The 25100-nt window shown below is 43.1% G+C and overlaps 1 protein-coding gene across 2 annotated transcripts in view; it reads right to left on the reverse strand.

Moving 5' to 3' along the window:
* The window catches only part of RARB (retinoic acid receptor beta), an 869358-nt gene that overhangs the window by 434303 nt on the left and 409955 nt on the right, over positions 1 to 25100 (reverse strand). For both annotated transcript variants that reach the window (XM_042241494.2, XM_060407106.1), the window contains exon 3: positions 11555 to 12009. In XM_042241494.2, coding sequence (XP_042097428.1) covers positions 11555 to 11732 — 178 coding nt within the window. In that variant the 5' untranslated portion in view covers positions 11733 to 12009. The remainder of the gene's footprint in view (positions 1 to 11554; positions 12010 to 25100) is intronic.

A 25100-nucleotide genomic window follows, 5' to 3' on the forward strand; every position in this document is an offset into this window, starting at 1 on the left:
GTTCAAGCCAACCTTCCTTCTTCCCCTGGATCTTCTGCTGATCGCTTTTCCTAGTGCCGAGTCACTGTCACATCATGCAGAAAAAGAAAGTCACAGTGAGAACAAAATTATATGAAAATAGCTGAATTACTAGATATTTTTTCGGGGGGGGGGAGATAAAAGGCGTAGTTTTTCCTTCTTCAGTGGTAGGAAAGCACAGATACAGTAACAACTAGCCACAAGCGAGTTGTGGAGGCCAGAAGTCCAAAATCAAGGTGCCAGAAGGGCTCTCCCTTCTGAAGTCTGTGGTGGGGTTCTGCCATGCCTTTCCCCTAATTCTGGTAGCTCACTGGCAATCTTTTTTTTTTTTTTTTTGGTTGAAAAAAAGATAAGTCAACTTCATTGCTTAGTAGTTTTGAGTTCTGGTTTCTTTATATCTTGGGTTTTACAATAAGTGGAAAATATAAAGTTTTCTTGGGATCCAGAGAGACTTACACAGGTGGTGGGCAAGATCCCCTGGAGGAGGGCATGACAACCCACTCTAATATTCTTGCCTGGAGAATCCCATGGACAGAGGAGCTTGGCAGGCTACAGTCCCCAGGGTCACAAGGAGTTGGACATGACTGAAGCGACTTAGCATTCACTCACTTAGATAATGTCCAATAAACATTATTTTACAAAATTCTGAGGGGTAATAGATTTCAGGTTGATAGAATTCAATTGTTGCAAGAAACAAAAAAAGGACCATAATGAATTTAAAAATAGGCTTTCACTGTGGTTAGTTGGCAATTCTCTCTCTCTTTTAGGGCTTCCCTGGCGTCTCAGCTGGTAAAGAATCTGCCTGCAATGCAGGAGACATGGGTTCCATCCCTGGGTTCGCTTCCTGGGTTGGGAAGATTCCCTGGAGAAGAAAATGGCAACCCACTCCAGTATTCTTGCCTGGGGAATCCCATGGACAGAGGAGCCTGGTGGGCTACAGTCCGTGGGGTCTCAAAGAGTAATCAGGCAAAGAACATTATATGGAATAAAAATTTCTGTAGAGAAACAGGAATAGGACTTCCCTGGTGGCCCAATGGTTGAGAATCCACCTTCCAGCGCAGGTGATGTGGGTTTGATCCTTGGTGCTGGGAAGACTCCACACGCAGAGGAGCAAGGAAGCTCATGTGCCACAGCTACTGAGCCCACGCTCCAGAGCAAGAAGACTGACTGCTGTGAGAAGCCAGCTCACGGCAGCAACGAGCAGCCCCTGCTCAGCGCAACTAGAGGAAGTTCATGCACAGCGACGAAGACCCAGCACAGACAAAAAAATATCTACTTTAAAAAGAAATAGGACTATATGTTATTTTCTGAGACTAGAAACAGAGATTAGTTTGCACACGTTTGTGAGCTGGCTACACGTGGCGCACTCAAGTCTCCTACTGCGCTACCTCTCCAGATGACCCATTTATCTGCTTTAAGAATATTTAGGTGGCTATATTTAGTAGCATGGTAGAAAGAACAAAACACTCTCCACTACATGTAGAAGTTATAATCCAAAGAGGCAGCTAAAACGTTCAGGCAACAGCCACATTTGGACTGCAAAATTAGAAATATGACTGTTTTAAAAAGGAAAGATCCATTGCATGCTAGGTTACAGTAGGGAAATTTGATTTCTTCATGGAGCTAGAAGAAAGGCAATGGAAGGAATGTGCTCCTTGGGCTGAAATGTAAAGGCGTTGATGTCTTTGGTGTTCCTTCTCTCGTGGCAGCACGACCCCAAATTCATACAGCCTCCTCCCTGCCTCTCTGCCTCTGGGTCCACATTCCCCATCATTACAAGGACGCTGGCGTACTGGACCAGAACCCACCCTAATGACTTCATTTTAACTTGATCATCTGAGAAGATCCCACTTCTCAGTAAAGTTATATCCATTTCATAGATCCTGGAGGTAAGGAGTTCAACATCTCTCGGGGAGGCATAATTCAACCTCTAACAGTCTTGTACGTTTTTCCTAGTAAATCCTAAGATGACATCTCATTGGAAGCAGTACCTGACAGGACACATAAATAAGAACCGATCGCTCTGATGGGTTTCCCAGAAAAGCCTCAGAAAGACTTAGAGGTGCCGACTGCAACACTTAACCCACGCATGTTAAGTAAATACTAGAAGAGTGAACTCGTAAGGAATGATACATTTGGTTCCCTTTTGTACACCTCAGAGAGTCTGACGACACATCAGGACCTGGAGGCAAGGGCTGGACGGGTCCTTGCCAACCCCACATGCCATCCAAGATGGGAAACTTAAAACACCTTCCTTCTTCCCCTGGATCTTCTGCTGATCGCTTTTCCTAGTGCCGAGTCACTGTCCCATGCCTGGCACAGTCATAGGGTTTGGTTTTGCAAACCTTTTCCTGTCCATTTCACCTATAAAGTTTCTTCTGCTCCTCTCAACAGCTAGAACATTTACTTTTTAAGCGGTTTATTTTACACTGTTAGTTATTTTTCCCCTGAATCATTCCTGCATTCCTTCACCTATCCACTCATTCCAATAATCTTCAACATTTTGGATGCAATGCTTCTTTTAGTAACACATTTCATAATACCTGCTTTACTGTATCAACATGAGAACTATAGATAATATAGCCCACGTGCATATGCAATTTGAAAGAAGATAATATGATGGCCTGACTGCAATATCAAGAGTGAATTTTAAAAAGTCACTTATGATAAAATAATAGTTATTTCAGGGTGTAAAAATGCTCGAGCATAAAGAAATGGTAAGATGCTTGTCCCTCTAGGCAGAGTTGCAATGGATGTTTTAACTCCAAATGCAAGTTGACAAAAATGTGTGGTATCGGTGAACAAAATGCCAAGAAGAACAGTGTCATCAGTGACACGATTTCCTGAAAAGGTGAATGACTCTGAGAAACACTCCGAAAGAAACCCCCCAAAATGAAGATAAACCTCCTCTCGGTTTACACAGCAGGAGGAGACCCCGGTTCGATTCCTGGGTCCAGAGGATCTGCTGGAGATGGAATACGCTACCCACTCCGGTATTCTTGCGCTTCCCTGGTGGCTCAGCTGGTAAAGAATCCACCTGCAATGCGGGAGACCTGGGTTTGATCCCTGGGTTGGGGTTTGTCCCTGGAGAAGGGATAGGCTACACACTCCAGGATTCTGGCCTGGAGAACTCCAGGGACTGTCTGAGGGTCGCAAAGAGTCAGGCACAACTGAACGACTTTCACTTTCACTATAGTTCTAAATAACTCAAGATACAATAAAATCTTACAATTATACTTAAAGTAGAATTACAGTTTCGCTTCAGTTAATCATAATTTCTTGGGGGGAGGGCTTTTGGTATGACTAATGGGGGACACTGGGAAGCCGTGAGATACCAGGGAATTCTATCATGCAAAGTGCAGCCCCGAGCCCTTGCCCATCAAATGCTCATAGTTCTGCCAATCACTGTGACGTTCAAAAGCAAATCCACAAATTTCCAAAACCCTCTGGCAGCCAGAACCATCGACTCGCTCACTCCACACACTTTGAAAGAGTTTTAGCTAGGACCAGGTGTTCTGGCTAACAGACGCAGGAAGGGGGAAAAGCAATGAAATCAACTAGACCGCAGAACAGGACCCTTATCATAAATAAAATGCACACAGTAGGTACATGGGTGAGGGGGGATGTTACAGGCTTTAAAAAATCAAGGTCTTCGAAGGCAAAGAGCGTCAGAGTTTTAGATTTAAATGAGTCTTGGTGACTATGACTTCCCAATAGGAGGGTAAGACACAGCGTTCTAAAAACCTTTGCCCCCCCTCAATATCCATTGCCATCAGGAGCTGTGGCAACGAGGATGACTCTGGTCACAGCAGGGGGAGTTCAAACCTGGTCCCACCGTTTTTGGCTGGGGCAACTTTAGGAAAGTTGGTTACCTCAGTCTTTATTTTTTAATTCTTTCCAGGTGGCAGACAGAGGTGACACATGGAGCGTACTAAATAGATGGCAGCTGCTTTTAGCACCATTCTACAGCAAAGTGGAAAACAAGTGAGCGGATGGTACCGCCTGGCTGGCACCGTTGGAGGGTCTGGTGGCCTCAAGCTCTTGGCGGTGGCCTGCAGCCCACAGACAGGCTTCGCCAGAGTCTCTCTCTGTCTTCCCCCTCCCTCTCTCTCCTTTCCTCCTTCCTTGCCTCCCTCCCTCCCTCCCTCCTTCCCTATCTCCCTCCTTTCCTCCCCCCATTTCTTGCTTAAATTTCCAAGAATCATTCGCATGTTAGAGAGAACCAAAGCAGAAAAATCAAGAAGCAAAACAAAATAGGGAATCATGTCAACCCAACAACATGGCGTGAACCCCCAGAGCTGCTGTGGGAGGGCTGAGCTGCATCTTGAAGATGGCTTGGAAGGCAGCCCCTGGTGGCATGCTACTTGCCCTCAAGCCCAGCTACGCGGATGCGTACAGAGGCTAACCTCCCACCACTCAAGGTCATCTGAATGGGTTTTTCATCATTAGAAGCAAAATAACCCATCTGAAATGTATAGGAGTTGTAGATTAATGGACTCATTAAGATAGAGATTTGGAACCCATGGGAGCTCTCGTATCTCACAGCCGACTCAGCCAACTCAGAGCTGCTGTGGTTCCAGTTTTCAGAGGTTCGATTTTCATGAGTTCAAAAATGCTCTTTTTAAATGTCTATGTAGGGGACTTCCCTGGTGGTCGAGGAGCTAAGACTCCAAGCTCCCAATTCAGGGAGCCCAGGTTTGATCCCTGGTCAGGGAACTAGATCCCACATGCTGCAAGTAAGGATCCCGCAAGCCACGACTGAGATCAAATTTCCTGCGTGCTGCAATGAAGACGGGGTCCAGGTAAATAAATACATATTTAAAAAGGGTCTGTTTAATTTACTTGGTAAATCTAAAGGAATTCTAATATAAAGTCAAAAATATCCCTTTCTTTTTCTCCACTCGTGGCCTCTTTTTGGTCTTTTTTTTTTTTTTCCTCCAAACATCCTCTTCCTAGAGATAATCAAAGGAATAAGCTTAGAGGAAAATTCATTCCTGCTTTTATGATCACCTCCGTGGACTGAAAGCCTATTTCTATTCAGAAACATACTTCAAGAGTTGAGATTCTCCTTTGGGCATCGTAGTTAATTTGATGAAATTGAACAATAATCTTTTTGTTTCTAATTCATGTTCACATATTCCCGATCCCCTTGGGGTAAAGTTCAACAAATAGCTCCTCATTAGAACTGTTCAGAGGATTCCACGTTCACTCAATCAGAGTCTGGGGAAATGGTACGGACATCGAGGAGATGGCACAAAGATCCCTTTATTATCGGGGAAAAGAGCCATCTCACTGAAGCAATCAATGCCTCCTCCCCTGTAAGGAACGGCCTCTGATATGATATACACAAAGCCGTAGGTTAGGCCAGACATGAAAACTGTTCAATCACGCCAAAAGCTTAAACTCTATCCAAAACATGCAGGTGAAAGCCTTTGACATCTCTCAGCCTTAGAACTTCAGAGATATACAGCAACCAACAGCAGATGAAACGGGCAAAAATTGTTATTACTGTAACAGTTGTAAAACTGGTACACTTCCTCAAATTCCCAGCAAGTTTAACCATATTTTACTTTATTTTTATTTGGCTTGAAAATCATGAAGGCTACATACATACGAACCATACTGTTACACGCGACATGCACACTACGTGCCAGCAATATATTAAGCCCCAGACACAGTAAAATTAGATGCGATCCCTGTCCAGTGGGGTCACTGTGTATGTTTAAGGACAAATATCACTCGCAGGAGAAAGAAGATAAGACTACAGAGCCAAGGATGATGGATAATACAAGTTAATGAGTTGGTTTTAGTTATCATTAATCTGCATGTATTTGAAACAGATCAACACCTCCGGGCCCATTGTTCTTCACATGCAATAAGAAATTCCAATCTGGCCGCATACTCTGCTTTAGACAAGCTGGGTAAACAAGGCTCCTCTTGGTTGAAGACAAGCGATAGAAATAAGACCTGTTTTATGTCCCGTCATTGTTAATTCTGAGATTCACAGTCTACCTCTCCAGAGCGCTGGGATTTTTTTTTTTTTTAAGTAAACACCAAATTTTGTGATTTTTGACAGCACTTTCTGATCAGTAAAGAAGTGGGGGAAACAACCTTCATTCTAAGATGCCGGTGTTAAATGGAGATCACTTTGACAGAGGCTCCGAAGCCAAAACTCTTAATATTTTCCAGCTTACCACAACCTATAAAAAAGCACATGTGCGGCCATAAAACAGAACAAGCAGCCATGAAAGGAACATAAAGAGAGGCAGACGGACAGTGGGCCAGCGCTCACAGCGAGCCCTGGAACATTAAATTCTGAGTGTCCCTGGCACAGCGTATCGGGCTTCCCTCCTGTTGGAAGCCTTGCTTGCTGGGGACGACGCACTTGCTGCTCACAGCAGAGAGCGGAGCGGAGCCATCGCACTGACTCCCTGCCTGTGGGCCCACCCTCAACCCCTCACTGATGAAAAAGGACAGCCACTCCCAGGGAAGTTGCTGAAACTAAAGAGGCTATGAGGTCCTTCATCCCCACATCATCGCTCTGTGAACAGTCCTGGGAAAGAGACACCCACAGTGCAGCGGGGGATAATCCGAGGGCTTGAGCAGCTCTCACTGCCCAGCACATCGGGAAGCACAAGCACTCTGGAGCCCCAAGATCTGGGCTTGGAATTTGGCCCCAACATTAACTAGCTTACTTTCTCTAAGCCTCATAGTCTTCATCTGTAAAATGGGACTGTGGCTCACGGCCTGGCAGCAATATTAGGGATCTATTTTAAAAGTTTAAGAATGGCATGCATTAAATAAACGCTCAGTGGATTATCCAGGAGGTGCTCAATACAGGGTAGTTTGTTCTTACTACTTATTTTAACTCTCTTTTATGTACTTCCTCATTTCTAAGCTTATAGGGACTCAGTGAAGTAAGGATTAAGTCATAAAGCAAAGACGAGGGCATCACATGGAAGATGCTTTACATTCACTCCTCTCTTGCAAATATATATATATTTTTCCTCTATGTTGGAAGGTTCTGGGGAAGAGAATTTCTGAAAGGTGGCCACGAGATTCTCTGGGAGTTGTGCGTGGTCACAAATGGTCATTCAAATAGCCAGAGGGTCCACCACTGGCACAAACCAAGGACAGATGGGCTGCTTGCCTGAAAATAGTGTGGAGGCTAGGGGAAAATCTGAGCGATGACACAGAGGACCATCTCCTCCTGGTGCTGAAAGGGTCTTGGAGAGGCTCTGATTTCACCCCTTTACAGTACAGCTCTCCTCTGTAATTTATACTCCATCTGTATCCTGAAAAGATCAAATATGATTTTTATAAAAGACAATCCTTTAAATAAAAAAAAATTTCTACTTCATGGAAGAGAAGTTTGGGAAGGCTGAATGACTATAAAGGAGATGTTGGGTCAGGGACTCTCTCATATGTGGGAATGGGAACCTGTGTCCCCTAGGAAGACAGAGATCCAGTTCTGGCCTAGGAACCCTAGGCTGGAGAGTTATGGCAGAGGCAAGAGTGAGGGACAGGGGTAACATCAGTAGCTGCCATGGAAACTGTCCTCACTTGCTCTTGAAGGAGGAAGTTCTTGAGCTATATATAACATGGTGCTGAAAGAAGCCTGTTACAAAGCAGGAGAATTTATGTTCTGGTTGAGCTGCAAAGTCGAGGTGTGTACGGATTATGACAGAAACGCCAGCAGGGTCCATCGTGCAGCGACAGGACCCCACGATGGAGGCATCACCACGTTTGTTCCCTTTGCGTCCCATGGTAGCCAGCTTCTCACCCAAGCGTGTGTTTTGCTACTTATCAAGACTTTATGAAATGTGGCTACCTAACTAACCTCAGTACATAAATAAAACTTAAGTGTAATTTTAGCAAGAAACAGTTTGTGTGTAATTTTTTTTTGACCTGACCCTTGTTTCCCGGTCTTTCTAAACCACAGGCTTTAACAAAGACAACTTCCTCTTGGAGGGCCAACTAACAGACCACATAGCAAGAGTGCCTTCTTTTAATGATCTTCTGAGCAGCTTTCATGTACTTTGTCTACTACAAGAAGTAATTAAACCTGGTATTAGCCAGAGTGTGAAGCAAGCCAGCTTTGGAGTTTCTGGCCTGAACTTTCTGAACTTCATCCTTTTCCTGCCCCTTCTCCAGATACCATCAAGTGACATCTTCCAAGATGCAATCATTCAGCACCCTCTCACCCATGTCCTCAGAAAACACTATTCATCCATCCTCTTTTGTTGAACTGCAAACACTCTTCTTCTAAAAGCTGAATTATATGAAATCAATATTGACTAGCTTTGATCTGGAAAACCAGGAGATGCCTGATGAGTCAGCTTAGTATTGATGGCATCTTGTGCTTTTTTTAGTAATTGTGAAATGAAAAGAAGAGCCTTGTGTTTATAGGTGATCTTGGGTACAATCTAGCCCAGCTTGTTCAGGGTCTAAGGAATTAGAGAGGCTAACAGTTCCTGTTAGAAACAGAGTATGATTAGATTTGGGATGAGTTGATTCCTATCCCAATGTTCTTATCTCCATAACAGGGGTCGGCAAACTTCTGTAAAAAGCGGGATAAAGGATATTTTAGGGTAAGTGGGCTCTATGGTTTCTATCATTGTAACATGAAAGGAACTAGAGATAATAATATGGGGCTTCCCTGGTGGCTCAGAGGATAAAGAATCTGCCTGCAATGCCGGAGACCTGAGTTTGATTCCTGGGTAGGGAAATACCCTGAAGAAGGGAATGGCAACCCACTCCAGTGTTCTTGCCTGGAGAATTCTATGGACAGAGGAGCCTGGTGGGTTATAGTCCATGGGGCTGCAGGACACAACTGAGCGACCAACAGTTTCACTTTTATAGACAATATGTAAACAGATGAGTGTGGCTGTGTTTCAATAAAACTTTATTTACAAAAACAGGTGGTGGACTGGCTTTGCCCTGCAGGCTGTAGTGTGCCAAGTGCTGCTCTGTAGAATTCTAGAAATATCTGCAAACAGATGGGTGAGGGATTTGTATGTTGAGAGCCTGTTCGAGTGTTCGGGGATGCTCATCCAGCATAAAGATCTCACTGTCCTTCCATTTACTCTGCTCTGCGTTCTCCTTACAACCAGCAGCCAAAGAAGGTCAACATTGCTGGCACGTGCTGGTGTATCGGGGCTGCAGCCACCCACCTAAGAGTTGTTTTCCACCTGCAAGATTAGATCACCCAGGATGGCACTAAAACTCATAACTCCAAGGAGTCTTAATTCCTTGGCTACATCTACAAAATATACTTCTGATCTGAGGAAAGGAATGTGTTAGAATGTGTTGTCCATCAGGCTGGCTGTGCTACACAATTAGCTCCTAAGGGAAATTTTAATAGCTTTCAGTTCAGTTCAGTTCAGTTGCTCAGTCGTGTCCGACTCTTTGCGACCCCATGAATCGCAGCATGCCAGGCCTCCCTGTCCATCACCAACTCCCGGAGTTCACTCAGACTCATGTCCATCGAGTCAGTGATGCCATCCAGCCATCTCATCCTCTGTCGTCCCCTTCTCCTCCTGCCCCCAATCCCTCCCAGCATCAGAATCTTTTCCAATGAGTCAACTCTTTGCATGAGGTGGCCAAAGTACTGGAGTTTCAGCTTTAGCATCATTCCTTCCAAAGAAATCCCATGGCTGATCTCCTTCAGAATGGACTGGTTGGATCTTCTTGCAGTCCAAGGGACACTCAAGAGTCTTCTCCAACACCACAGTTCAAAAGCATCAATTCTCTGGCGCTCAGCCTTCTTCACAGTTCAACTCTCACATCCATACACGACTACTAGAAAAACCATAGCCTTGACTAGACGGACCTTAGTTGGCAAAGTAATGTCTCTGCTTTTGAATATGCTATCTAGGTTGGTCATAACTTTTATTCCAAGGAGCAAGCGTCTCTTAATAGCTTTGACAATCATTTAGTCAGGCCCCTTCATGTGTTTGTTGAAAGTAAACTCATTATGCCATTTGCATGTTGGTTGAACTGGGTTTGAACTGGCACCTGGGTCAGCTAGATAGTTCAAATACACTTTTTTTTTTTTCCATCTCTCCTGATAGCCTAGAAGGTATTCTGGCTACATCTACTTTCAATTTCAACTTGAGAAGCATGGGAAAATGCTATTAAGCAACTTAAAAGACTTTATTGGTCACATGCCTAGGCCAGAAATCCAAAACACCGAAGAGAATTACCATCAGGTCATTCCAAGAAGGAAAACAGATCAGTAAATATCAGGCATGATAGCAGAGTGATTGCAGCCAACATTCCTGCAGTGAGAGTCCGTTCATCTGTCCATCCATTCAAGCACCCACCCATCCATTCAAGCATCCATCCATCCATCTATCCAAATACCCAGGCATCCAGAAATCCTTCTCCTATGAACTTTGAAGGCACTATACTAAGAGCTGAGGGGTCCCAGTGAGGTGGGGCAAGCTTCCTGCTCCCAGTGAGCTAAGGAGGGAGAAATTAAGGAGCAAAGACCACAAAATAGCAGATAAATAAGTAAATAAAAATAAATATTAAAATAATTAAAATAAAACTTGCAGCTATAGGAAATGTAATATAAAAATTAATTGTATCACACACACACACACAAAGAAAAATGAAGAGAGTAATTTAAAGGAGAAACTTCTAAGAACGAACTAATATTTGGAACAACACCTCAAAAAGCAGCCAAGTATGAAACAATCAGCAGGGAGAGCTCTGAAGAGCTCCTGCCGAGTTACGAACCTGAAAGAACTTAGAGAAGATGCTGCAGATGCCTGATGCAGCGTTGCTGAACCCATATGCCTTTTACCTCCTGGTGCCAAACCAGGAAACCCGTTTCCAAAAGGTGGAAGAGCTCGCTGGTTACCACAGCCTGTCTTCAAACAGGCAGAACCATTGTTCTTTAAATCACATAATACTGATGCTTTCTATGAACGAGTCACATCAGTTTTTAAGAATTCTAAGTTGAACTACTTTTATCTTAAAATACTGTGAACCCAACATTTTAGAGAAGATTGGAGGCAAGAAGTGGCTCAAAGACCCAAAAGTGATCAAGGACATTTAAAAAGCTTATGTGGCATGAACTGGTAGCCAAGATCCCTGGGAAGCTGAAAACAATGACAGGTTTTATCTGTACCCAGGAAATGAGAAAGAGATTCAAAGGAAGATCTCACCACCCAAATCGATGTTAAAATCAGGATTATCGTCAGTGATTTTTATGGCATCATGTCCTAATTCATTGCTCATGTCGTTTATTAAGTGACCAGTTTCTTCAGGTGTACTGATCACATCTTTGATCAACATTTCTGTTTGCAATTTATCCAATAGAACTAAATACCAGTGAGGTTTTGAACGGACCAAATTCTAAGATTCACCATTTATCTAGTTTAGAGTCACCTTTCTGCTGATAGAACCAAAGGTACAGTTCTAGATCCATAAGAACCAGCACCCAACGAAAGGAGAACGCAGCCTGGATACGAACCACCCTGCTTTCAACCAACCAAGAGAAAAGAGAGAAGACACCAGCGGTACTTACTTGCAGGTGAAGGGGTGCTGCACCCACTCGGAGGTGGCGGGCCGTGGAGGCCGTGGAGCGGGGGCAGGGAAAGTCCGCCGATGACGGGCGGGAAGAGCAGCGGGTAGGGAGCGGTGGGATAGTGAGCCATGTGGCCGTTCACCGCCGGGACGTGGCACGCGGGGCTGCTGGTGGTCATGTTCCAGCCTTCACGGGATGAGAGGCGCTCACGGGCAGGGACACATCACTCCAGGCCTGGCACCAAAGTCAGGTAGGTCAGTTCGGAGCAAGAGTGGAATCTGAGCTGTGATCTGGGCCAAAGTCAAGAAAGTTCAGCAGATGACCTTGCTTCCGTCCAGCACGGTTTCTCTGCCCCTCATTTTGCCTCACTGATGACAGGAAGGATGGCCCTTCGTTCAGCTTCTCAGCTGAAGGCTGGCAAATGCTATCACTTTAAAAGTCCAGAGCTGCTAATCCTGTAAGGAAAAAAAAGTGTATATCACACAGGGCAAAAGTATTTGCTTCTTTATTGTTATTACATGAAAAATCTCTACTGTTAATCTGGGACTCCTAATTCCCAGTTGTTCCCCTATACTCACTACCTTAATTTTCTTAAATTCTCAAATTCTAGTGTAGACTAAAACTTCTACACAATTTCAAACTAACCCTGACTGTCTGATATTAAATTACCCCCCTCACCCTACCCTATCTTTCCCCATATTCCTCCCACCCCCCACCCCCACCACTTCACTCTTCTCCAGGATACTTACACAGTTCCATCCATTATGTGGGAGAGTGTTTATTTCTGTCTCATCCATTACAATGCATTCACTAGGAGGGCAGAGTTTTTCTCTGGTTTGTTATCAGCTATGCTTTAAGCTCCCATAAGAGTTACCTAACATGCAGTAGACTCTCAATGAGTATTTGTTGACTGACTGACTGACTGAATGTGGTCCTCATCTGTGTGGTTTCAAGACGTTAGACGTCCAACTTTGGGTTTTACGTAGCCATTTGGAATGACCTACTCAGCAAGATAAATATCATTGCGAGGGAAAATTATAACCTAGCCAAAGTAAGGAAGAGACACAACCATTAAAGGTCCGCGAAATAGTTTAATATCAGTTCCTCACTGTAAACTTCCCTGTAAGAGCACCATCCGTCCATTGGTCTGCACAACCATCAAATCCGTTTGTCTGCCTTCAGTCATCCATCCATCCATCCAAGCCTCACTTGCCAGTATGTGCCAGCTGCCAGTGTGGGCACTGGAGGCACACAGGATGGTCAAGCGCTACTGCACTTCTAGTTCTCATAAAGCTTCTAATTTTAACAGCTCCTAACTGCGGTCCTAATGTTAAGGGCGTTCAATTGCCCTGTTCCCCATGAAGGACACTCCAAGGGTACACAGCACTCAGACTTCTTTGATGGTGAACTAGATTCTAGGGTGGGCTGACAGTGGACTTCATAGGCTCACTTGGGCCCTAATGACCAATATTCGCCAAAATTCCCAAACTCCTGTGCCCTGTGAATGGCAAGTCCTGAAGGTCAACCATCTGGCATGAAACAAGAACAGGATCTCCAGGCCAGCAGAGTGGTGGCGAAGAGCATGATTTCAGAGCAAGACCGCCAAGGCGCCAGTCATGGCTCTGTCCCCTTGGACAACTGTCTTGCCCATCAATAGGTCAGTTTTTATTGTAAAATGGGGGTAATAGCAGAATTGACTTCTGAGAGGTGTTGTGAGGATGAAATGAAGTAATGAGGTAATACCAAAAGAAAACCAGTTCCTGGTGCAGTGCAAACACCAGGTAAATGATAAACTTTTGGCAATGGTCCTTTTTCGTCTGCTGAGAATAAGCTTGCTGGAATGAACTGTGGCTTTGAAGTTAGGGCAGGGAGGAGACCACATCAGAGTGTTACCCAGGACCCTACGGGCCTTCCTAGGACAGGCCTCTCCCCCATATCCTCTGCTACAGTTCCTCTCTAAGGTACCTGGATATTAGCATCTCATGCATATTTCCTGAGTTTTTCAGATACTAAAGTGAAGTGAAAGTCACTCAGTCATGCCCGTCTCTTTGCAACCCCATGGACTTACACAGTCCATGGAATTCTCCAGGCCAGAATACTGGAGTGAGTAGCCTTTCTCTTCTCCAGGGGAGCTTCCCAACCCAGGGATCAAACCCAGGTCTCCTGCATTGCAGGCGGGTTCTTTACCAACTGAGCCATCAGGAAAGCACTGATATCTGAGCTGAGCCACCAGCTATCAAGAAAGCCTAGATGCTAAAACCACCACCAAATGGAAGAAATGAACTACCTGATGATCATGAGCACGTAGCCCAGACCTGCTGACTCCTAAACACTGATCATCAACCAGTCAGGGAATTGTGGTTGAGCTGATCACATACCCTGAGACATCCCTCCCTCTCCTGGCCTTTAAAAACGCTTTGCTGAAATCCTTTGAGGAGTTCAGGGTGTTTGGGGTACGAGTCATATCTTTTCCTTGCTCAATGCTGCAATAAACCTTTCTCTGCTCCAAACTTCAGGTTTGCTTGGCTTCACTATGTATCAGACACATGAACTTAGGTTCAGTAACAACATAAGTCCTGAGCAAAAAACATTAGGACTAAAATTTCAGTCAAGGAAGTAAGGGAGTAAAGGTGAAATGTGAGGAAAGCTGAGAACAAAGACTTATAAGGCTTACTTACTGACTTCCCAGGTTGGTTTCTGCACACCCTGAAATGTTTTGATCTATAATAACTTCCATTTATTTGTTGACCACATGTCAGGCGCTCCGCTTATGAGCTGTAAGTTCTAGCCCATAGAACAGCCCTAGGAGGCAGTTGTTATGACCCGTATTTTCCAGACAAGAAAACTAAGTCTCCGCGAGTTAAGATGACTTCGCCCGAAGGTCACAGAACCAGCCTGCGGCTGATAGAGATTCTGCACCCAGATCTGCTGGTTCGACCTTCTCTGCAGTTTCTCCTCAGCCATTCTGTGCTCACGTACACTGAGTGCCTGCACTGTGCTAATCGCCCCTACAGAACAAAAAGTCCATGCGCAGCTGTGATGGGAGCGGCTGTCCTCACGCCGATGACCTTCTCTCTGGGGCCTGGATCCCTGGACTGTTAACATTAAACGTGAACATCATCCCCAGGGTGACCAAGGGGTCCCAGGCTCTCCCAGGGCTCCCCTGAGCCTTGCAAAGGAGATGATATCCCTGGCTGACTTATGCCACACACTGAACTCCAAAAGTGATGTCCCCCAAAATATCGATATCCTCTTCAAACACAAAATGCAGCTTGTCTCTCTGATGAAAAGAAAGTCAATGGACTATGAGAGGTCAAAGTTTTCAGTGCTTTCTCTTCTAAAAATTACAGACCATCTAATACACTGAAGACTTTATTTTGTAGTTTGTAGTAAATTAATTAGAAAACAAACAATGCCATTTAGTATTTGCTGCATTTCCACTCAATTTGATTTTTAAATCACACACACGAAGCCCAGGATTGCTACAAATGGTGTTTTCTATCTCCATTAGACAAACTACATCATTAACTGGTGAAGCTGACAGTTAGCAAACCCACCCATGCAGGGCACAGTTCTTAGATTTTTAAAGCTGTTTGTTTGTTTTTACTAACGGGGGACTATTTCTATTTTTAACAGTCCTTCATTTTTCTTTGCTTTCAAACACCGCAGATTTTCAGCACCCTGTCTCTCTGGTTGAAAGGTCTGTTATTATGCCTCAGATCTTCTAGAAAAAAACCAATGAAAAACAAAAAACTACTTATACTGATACTAGGAAAGAGAAAAAAAAATCAATGTGCCAGGAAAATCCTGTTATGTTGGTGGAAAATTGTCTGAACAGTCACTGGGTCTATGCTCACATATGTGACTGATTAAGGCTATTCCTGGAAGCAGAGAATTTCCTTTGTTTCAGGGTGTTAGGAAAAAAGATGGTCATTGGTATTAGCAGTGCTTTCTTTCTTCATGCTTGATTTAAGTTTGGGCTCATTGGGTTTTTTTCCCCCCTCACCACCTGAGGCAAAGCAAACAGGAGCTGAGGTGGCAGATGAAAAGGAAGTGGGGGCCAGGTCAGGGGGTCCTGGATCTAAAACCTATGAGAATCTTTGGGTGTCAGTTTCATCATCCATAAAAGGGGTCAAGAGAAGAGAAGCAGGTTCTATTAACAAATAAAGCTTCCTAAATTGTGTTGTCCAGAAAGCAAGTGTTTTACACGAAGATTTTTAAAAAATGAAACAAAAAAGGTGAAAATAACATACTAGAGGAGAAAATTAAAAAGAGAGGACTTTAAAATAACTGCTTGCATCCTTAATGCTGGGATGCAATAATCTATCCCTGATACATAGTGAGATGGGAGGAGGCAGCACCCACCAGCCACTGGGAGGATATATGCCAGGGGGTGGCAGGGGTCTTGGGAACAGTTAACATTTATGTCTGTATCTGCGAGACCTTTTTATTAACACAGCACACTACATTTTCTTCAGTTGAACTTGTCCATGTTTTTGATCAATTTAAAAGTTTTTTAAAAAATTACATTTTAATCATTTCTTTTCACACAATTTACTGGAGGTTGCTTTTGTATGCATTTAAACCTAAATTAGCATGGAAGCTTCCAGGTTTATATTTCTAAACATTTAAATATTATTCTATGTAAACATGACACTTACATATGATCTTTAAAAAAAAATCACAGTTCCTTTCAGTTCAGTTGCTCAGTCGTGTCTTACTCTGCGACCCGATGAATCGCAGCCAGGCCTCCCTGTCCATCACCAACTCCCGGAGTTCACTCAGACTCGCGTCCATCGAGTCTGTGATGCCATCCAGCCATCTCATCCTTGGTCATCCCCTTCTCCTCCTGCCCCCAATCCCTCCCAGCGTCAGAGTCTTTTCCAATGAGTCAGCTCTTCGCATGAGGTGGCCAGAGTAGCATAGTGCAGTTCTCAAAGCAGAGTCCCTGAACGAGCACATACATATTATCTGGAAACTTACTGAACATGTAGCTTTTCCAGGCTCCACCCAAGATCTACAGAGTCAGAAAGGCTGCAGTGGGCCAAGCAATCTGCATCTTAACAAACCCTCCAGATGATTCTGAGGCAGCTAAAATGTGAGGACGCTGATCAAGATACGAGGTTGACAAATTTCTTGTGTAAAGAGAGTAAACATTTCAGATGGCAGGCCACATATAGTCTGTCACAGCTACTCAACTCTGCTTTTGTACAAACTATGCACAAAAGCAGCCACAGACAGTCCATGAACAGATGGGCGTGGCTTTCTTCCCATAAATTATTATTTACAAAACAGTCTGCTGAATGTGGCCCATAGACCACGGCTTGCGGACTCCTGCTTCAGATGAACAAAAAACGTGAGAGCTGCCATCGTGGACATGCCTTGGGACCAGGTCAGATGCCTCCTCTGCTGTTGCTTTAGTCACTGAGCTGTTTCCAATTCTTGCAAACCCCCGTGGGATTTCCCAGGCAAGACTACTGGAGTGGGTTGACATTTCCTTCTCCAGGGGATCTTCCTGACCCAGGGATCGAACCCACGTCTCCTGCATTGGCAGGCATTTTCTTTATCCCTGAGCCATCAGTGCCAATGAGCTCAAATGCCTTCTACTAATAATTGAATAAAATAAAGGAATTTGACCTGTCTTAGTTAAGCACCTACAGGCATATTGAATAATTAAAAATGCTAGTTAATGCATTGATGACTTTGTATGCACTTCCTTGAGGACTCCAAGTTGGAGTCGGAACTCTTAGTAGAGTCCACAGAAGCCAAACACTTTAATGTGGTGGTGAGAGGTGCTAATTTTACGCATTACTGCTTTCAAGTATAATCTACACAACAAAACAGGCATGATTTTTGGAGAAAACGTATCTATTTCCTCCTACTGAAATTTAAAACATAAAGTTCATACAGACAAAATATAAAAAATATAGGCAGAAGTGAACATAAGATAGATATTTACATTACTTGTGATAAAGAACACAGAACTCTCCTGTATTTCTTCAGCTGATTTAGAGTTTCTTGTGGGGGAAATTTTTGCATTGACAGACACAACATGCATATTGCTTCTTTTCTTACTGTATTTTGGCTCAAATCTCCCTATTTATTTAAAACATTGGTTCCAGGTAATGCCACTTAAAATTTCTCAAAGACATTTGGCCAAGTACCTGTTTTCAGCAAAAATGCTAAACTCAGCACAAATCCCGTGAGTTGCTTTGCTGCTCGTCTTGATAGAAAAGAAACACAGCTGTAAAGAAGTCAGCTTTACATGCCTGGTAGTTTCTCAGTCTTTCTGATATCTGTCATCTTCAGCAAAAATATTACTGATGAAATTACATTCAGCTTAACCCAAAGGGAAGCCACAGTGAATAGCTTGAATGTGGCACACACACACACAAAAAGGTATTTCTTTCATCCTTTTAATTGTGTCTAGGAGGGAAAGATTGGAGAAGGCAATGGCACCCCACTCCAGTACTCTTGCCTGGTAAATCCCATGGCCAGAAGAGCCTGGTAGGCTGCAGTCCATGGGGTCGCTAAGAGACAGACACGACTGAGTGACTTCCCTTTCACTTTTCACTTTCATGCACTGGAGAAGGAAATGGCAACCTACTCCAGCGTTCTTGCCTGGAGAATCACAGGGACGGGGGAGCCTGGTGGGCTGCCGTCTATGGGGTCACACAGAGTCGGACAGGACTGAAGCGAATTAGCAGGAGCAGCAGGAAGGAAAGATGTGGAAGCAAGTCATTAAGAGGGAATAGTGCAGTCGAAGGAGGCCCTGAGAACACCCAGCGAGCAGAGAGTGAGATCTGAATCCCTCTTTGCACCAGGAGGTGCTCATTTGGCACATGAAAGTCTGTTTTTAAAAGCATATACAAAATGTCCCTGTGTTCCCTTTTAGGGCACGTTTATAAGATTCCATCTGCTAAGGAAATATGACTTTCAGAAAATAATAGGCAGAAATATGTTAGAATGTATAAAACTCTAAGATTTTAATCTCATAAATTACGAGAACAGGAATGTAAATATAAGTTTTAGGGCATCAACACTCTATCCAAAGCTGTTACATACACTTCTGAAGAGACAGCTTTCACCAAAGGTTATTTCCACACAGATTCCAAAAACATAAGGTAAAATATGTATAGGCCCAAATGTCTGTGGGATGACTGCTTGTTTTTCAGAAAAGTGGCAGCAAGCTCCTCCTTGCACAAAGGTTACCGTGCTTGGTATCAAGGAATTCTGCCAGACCAAGCCGAAAGGCTGGACTCGGGTTTGGCTCCCAAGGGAGACTCAGCCATAGATTCTTAAGGGAAGGTAACGTATGTGTAGTCTTCTTAATGGGAGCCTCTACAGGGGAGGGTGACTCACATGTCCTGTTGGAGTTCTAGTACCGGTTGGTTTTCAATTCTCAACACACCAAGAATGACGCAGAGAGATGACTGGCACAGAAAGGGGAAGAAAACTCGCAGAAAAAAGCAGAAAACATAGTTTCATGTTGGCAGAAACCATGAGGCTAGAGAAGCCACGAGTCAGGAAGGAACGTGAGGTAGAGAGGAACACAGGATGAAAATATTGGTAACAACAGAGATAAAAGGAAATACAATAGCTATAATTGTACTTCTGAAGTTATCTTTTTAAAAACTCATGACGGTATATTGCTTTCAGATGTACAGTGCAGTAATGTGATATTGCTATATATTACACTCCATACAAAGTTGTTACAAGATACTGACCAATTAATTCCGTCTACTCTACATTACAGCCTAGAACTGATTTCTCTTTATATTTAGTAGTTTGCACCTATTAGTCCTCTTCATCTATTTTGCCGCTCTGTGCAACCCTCTCCCTTCTGGTGACCACTGGTTTCTTCTCTGTATCTTTCAGTCTGTTTTGTTATACCTGTTCATTTGTTATATATTTTACAGTCCATATGTAAGTGAAACATACAGCATCTGTTCACCTCGGTCCACTTTATTTCACCAGATATAATATCCTCCAGGAATATCCATGTTGTTGCAGATGGAAATTTTCCTTTTTATGGTTAATATTCTATTATATATATGCATATCCCTTATATATATGCATATCCCCTTATATATATGCATATCCCCTTATATATCTGCATATCCCCTTATATATCTGCATATCCCCTTGTATATATGCATATCCCCTTATACGTATGCATATGTATATATATATGGATATGTCACGTCTTCTTTATCCATCCATCTGATGATGGATACTTAGATTCCTTCCGACATCTTGCCTATTGTACACAATGCTGCTACAAACACTGGGGCACATGTGTCTTTGTGAATAACAGTTTTTGTTTTTGAATGAATGGGAATTACTGGATCATATGGTAGTTCTACTTTTAATTTTCTAATCTGAGGAACATTTACATTGTTTGCTATAGTGTTTGTGCCAATTTACCTTCGTACCAACAGTGCATGAAAGTTCCCTTTTCTCCTCACCAACACTTGTTATTTCTTACCTTTTTAATAACAGCCATTCTTGTAGGTGTGAGGTGATATCTCACTGTGGTTTTGATTTGCATTTCCTGGATGATGAGTGACAGTGAGCATTTTCTCCCGTGTCTGTTGGCCATTTGTATGTCATCTTTGGGAAAATGTCTGTTCAGATATTTTGTCCATTTTAAAGCTGGATGGTTTGGCTCTTTGGTACTGAGTTTCATGAGTTCTTTATATGTTTGGCTATGAACCCCTCACTTGCAAATATTTTCCCCGCTCACTAGGTTGACTTTTCATTTTGCTGATGGTCTCCTTCACTGTTTGAAGCTTAAGTTCCATTTGTTCAGGTTTGCTTCTGTTTCCCTTGCCTGAGGAAGACCAATATCGAAGCATGCACTGCCTATGTTTTCTTCTAGGAGTTTAATCGTTTCAGGCATTACATTCAGGTCTTTAGTTCATTTTGAATTTACTTCTGTACGCTGTGTGAGAAAATGTTCTACTTTTATTCTTTTACATAAGCTGTCCAGTCTTTCCAACACCACTTATTGAAGAGACTGTCTTTTACTTATTGCATATTCTTGCCTTCTTTGTTGTAGGTTGAATGACCGTACGCATGGGTTTTATTCATGGGCTCTGTCTTCTGCTCCATTGATCTCTGTATTTGTGTTTGTGCCAGTACCATACTGTTTTGATTGTGGTAGCTTTGTTTCATAGTCTGAAGTTAGGCAGTATGATACCTTCAGCTATGTTCTTTTCTTCTCAGGATTATTTTGGCTATTCAGTGTCTTTTGTGGCTCCATACAAGTTTTAGGTTTACTTGTTCAATATACTTCAATGTAATATATACCATATATTACAAACCCACAGCTAATATAATATTCCATGGTGGAAAGCTGAAAGCCTTTCTTCTAAAATCAGGAATAAGACAAGGACATCAATACTTTTATTCAATATATTACTAAAAAATCCTAGCCACAGAAATTAGATAAGAAAAAGAAAAGGCATACAAATTGGAAGAAAGAAGTAAAATCATTTGTAGATGACATGATACTACGTATAGAAAACTCTAAGTGAAAGTAAAAGGGAAGGTCCCTCAGTCACATCTGTCCCTCTGTGACCCCAGGGACTATCCAGTCCATGGAGTTTTCCAGGCAGGAACACTGGAGTGGGTAGCCTTTCCCTTCTCCAGGGGATCTTCCCAACCCAGGGACTGAACCCAGGTTTCCCACATGCAGGCAGATTCTTTATCAGCTGAGCCACAAGGTAAGCCCTTAGAAAACTCTAAAGACTGCACCAGAAAACTACTAGAACTCATAAATGAATTAAGTAAAATTGCAGGATACAAGATTAATGTACAGAAATCTGTTGCACTTCTATACACTAACAATGAATTATCAGAAAGAGAAATCAAAATGATAATCTCACTGACAATTGAATCAAGAATAGGATACTTGAAACAAATTTAACCAAGGATGTGAAAGGCCTAATCTCTGAAATCTATAAGACACTGAGGAAGGAAACTAAAAATGATACAAATAAATGCAAAGATATCCTGTGTTCATGCATTGGAAGAAATAATATCGTTAAAATGTCCATACTACCCAAAGCAGTCTACAAATTTAAGGAAATTCCTATCAAAAATAGTCATGACATTTTCCATAGAAATAAGGTTATCCCTAGTGTTAAGAGTATCATTCCAATGTGAATTATATCTTAATAATTAAAAAAGAGAAACAGGTACATCAACCAACCAACCAATGCAGACAGACTCGGTCCACACAGGTTCTGCTGACAGATATCCAAGGTCTGAGCCCAGGGTCACCTGCACGTCTGATTTCCTGGCCTCTGTCCCTGGACACAGGTCTAGTCTCCCCAGGGCACCCTGCAGTCATTTCTCTTGGAAGGGCCTCATCTCTGGGGGCCTCTGTCAGGATCAAGTCTGGGTCCTGAGCACTCCCAGGCTTTGGATTTTTGTCCTCTATTCATATTTAGGAGACTTCCTTCTCTCCTTCTTTGATTCTTATGCATTTTCTTAAAATCTTAATTCAGTAGTTTAAATATTCTTATCTATTTTTATTCCTCCCTGGAAGGGATTTTGTTAATAAATTTACATTCACTACTTAAAATATTCAACATTTTGAAAAAAAAAAAAAGAAGTGACCAAGATATTTATACACACAAAGCTAGCTCTGCAAAGAGGCTCGCACAAGACTGTGTACTGGGACAAGCGGATGGGCAGAGGGATGGAAGAGGCTGACATTTTGGAGCTGGGAGATCGTGAAGAAAGTCTGGAGAAGAGAGAGTGTAGCTGACTTGCAGTCCTGCCATGAAGAGGAGGTTGCCTCTGTCAGTTTCAGAGGTATGCTGAAAGAACATACCATAGTCTGGTAGTGAATAAACAACAGAAATGTGCTTATCACAATTCTGGGGGCTGGAGAGTCAAGATGCCTACACGGTCCTGTTATGCAGAGGGCCCCCGTCTCCCTGGTATGTAGCCTGTGCCTCCTTCTTGAGTTGTCACACGGTCGGGGAGGCAAGCTGCATCTCTGGGGTCTCCGTTATAATCTCAACAATGAGGGCTCTGCCCTCACATTCGCATCACCCTCAAAAGACTCCACCTCTGAATGCCACTGCCTCAGGGGTAAGAATTTCAGCATGCGGATTTGAGGGGTACTGAAGGCGATGGCACCCTACTCCAGTACTCTTGCCTGGAAAATCCCATGGATAGAGGAGCCTGGTAGGTTGTGGTCCGTGGGGTGGCGAAGAGTTGGACACAACTGAGCGACTTCACTTTCACTTTTCACTTTCATGCATTGGAGAAGGAAATGGCAACCCACTCCAGTGTTCTTGCCTGGAGAATCCCAGGGACGGCAGAGCCTGGTGGGCTGCCATCTATGGGGTCACACAGAGTTGGACATGACTGAGGCGACTTAGCAGCAGCAGCAGCAGCACCCATTCAGACCACAGAAGACATGGACCTCTGCTCTGTAGAAGAGCTGCCTTGAGCCAGCTACTGGGGGCTGAATAATGGCCCCCAAAGGTATCTGCCCTAGCCCTGGAACTTGGGAGTATTATCTTACGTGGCAAAAGGGACTTTGCAGATGTAAACCAAAAAAAAAAAAAAAAAAAAAAAAGATCACACACACACACAAAAGAATAAGTATATGTTAACTGTGTCACTTTGCTGTATGGAAGAAATGAACACAGTATTGCAAATCAACTATACTTCAACAAAATTAAACAAATAACACATTTTTTTTTTTTAAAAAGTAAGGGTCTTGAAATGAGACGATTATTCTAGATTATCATAGCCCAATGTAATCAGAAGGTTCCTTATAGGAGGAAGGCAACGGGAGATTTAATGACACACCAGGATTGGGATGACGTGACGATGCAAGCGGAACTGGAGTGACTTTGCTAGTAAAGCGGAAAAAGGGGCCCAAAGCCAAGGAAAACAGCCTGCCACTGGAGGCAGGAAAAGGCAGGAAAACTGATTCTCTTCTCTGATCCTCCAGAGGGGACGGTTCATACCTTAATTTTAGCCCAGTGAGACTGATTTCAAATTTGTGACCTGCCGAGATGTAAGAGGATATTTGAGGGTGGCTTTAAAAGCTACTGGGTTTGTGGTCATTTGTTGTAGTGACAATAGGAAATTAACACATCAGCTCACTCTGAGCCTCAAAATATCTGGTCAAGAACACAAACCATAAACACTAACATCTTCCCTACCCTGGGGTCAGATCCAATCTGTCAGCTTTATCAAAATAGAATCTTCCTTGTGTGGGAAAAGCCAATGTTTGGTGTCTGGGAAGTAAACGTGAAGATGCTCACCACTGGCTACTGAAATGTCCCACAACATGGAAGTAGAGCAGATCCCCGCCATGCCAGTTCTAGAGCAGATGCAGCTTCGGAAGAAGCCAGGGCTCAGAGCCAGGTCAGAAGAAGAGGCAAAGGGACTTTCCTGGTGGTTCAGTGGTTAGGGCTCCGCGCTTTCACTGCAGGGGGTATGGGTTTGATCCCTGGTCCAGGAATCAAAATCTGGCTAGCTGCAAAGCACAGCACAGCCAAAAAGGAAAAACAAACAAACAAACAAACAAAAAACCCCACATGGAAAATGCAAGAGTGTGCAGTATCTTTGTTAAGAATGTACAGTCACTCCCAAACACCTGTTTAAAATGTTTATTTGACTATTTTGCCTTCCTGCCACGTAATATAAAAATCATGCACGGTCACTTATTTACCTGCACCTCAGAGCACCCGTGAAAGTGACCACAATCTGCACACATGCAATAGAGCTATTCGACCTGAATGGACAGAATGGAGACAAAAAAAGGAGGAAAAAGGCAACTTACGCGTGCAGGAGTCTCTAGAGAGCGTCTGGAACAAAAATAGAGAATTTCAGTGTTTTATTTAAAAATTATTTTTGGTTTACTTTTTATCAACAGTTTCCATGATTATTTTAATTAACTATGGCTCTCAAGAGACATGTATACTATCATGTAAGAATCGAATCGCCAGTCTATGTCTGACGCAGGATACAGCATGCTTGGGGCTGGTGCATGGGGATGACCCACAGAGATGTTATGGGGAGGGAGGTGGGAGGGGGTTCATGTTTGGGAACGCATGTAAGAATTAAAGATTTTAAAATTTAAAAAATAAAAAACTGAGAAAAAAAAAGAGACTTGGGAATAGAAGAAAGAAAAGCTAGCAACCTATTTCTTACAAATAAAGATGTGTGAAATACCCTTTATTCTTTTTGAGAAAAAAAGAGATACTACCTAGAAAAATAAAATATTTAACCTCATTTGAACACTGAAGTTTGATCTTCCACATGAGGGAATAGCTCATTTCCTTTATAAGTCATCCCAAGGCTTTCTTCTTCCAAAGTTTGGCAGTTTTCTTGCACAGCCCCCAATTCCATGCCCCTCTTGACACTGCCTTTCCATCCCATTTGTCAGAAAAACCCTTAAGAGCTGCTTGGTAGACAAAAAACAACAAGTCTTGAAACAGCTTTGCTTATGTCATCTGAATGGAATCATGTATGCAATGTGGAAAAAACATAAAGCCAGCATAAGAAAGCT

Source organism: Ovis aries, chromosome 26, assembly GCF_016772045.2.
Source record: "Ovis aries strain OAR_USU_Benz2616 breed Rambouillet chromosome 26, ARS-UI_Ramb_v3.0, whole genome shotgun sequence".
Lineage (NCBI taxonomy): Eukaryota > Metazoa > Chordata > Mammalia > Artiodactyla > Bovidae > Ovis > Ovis aries.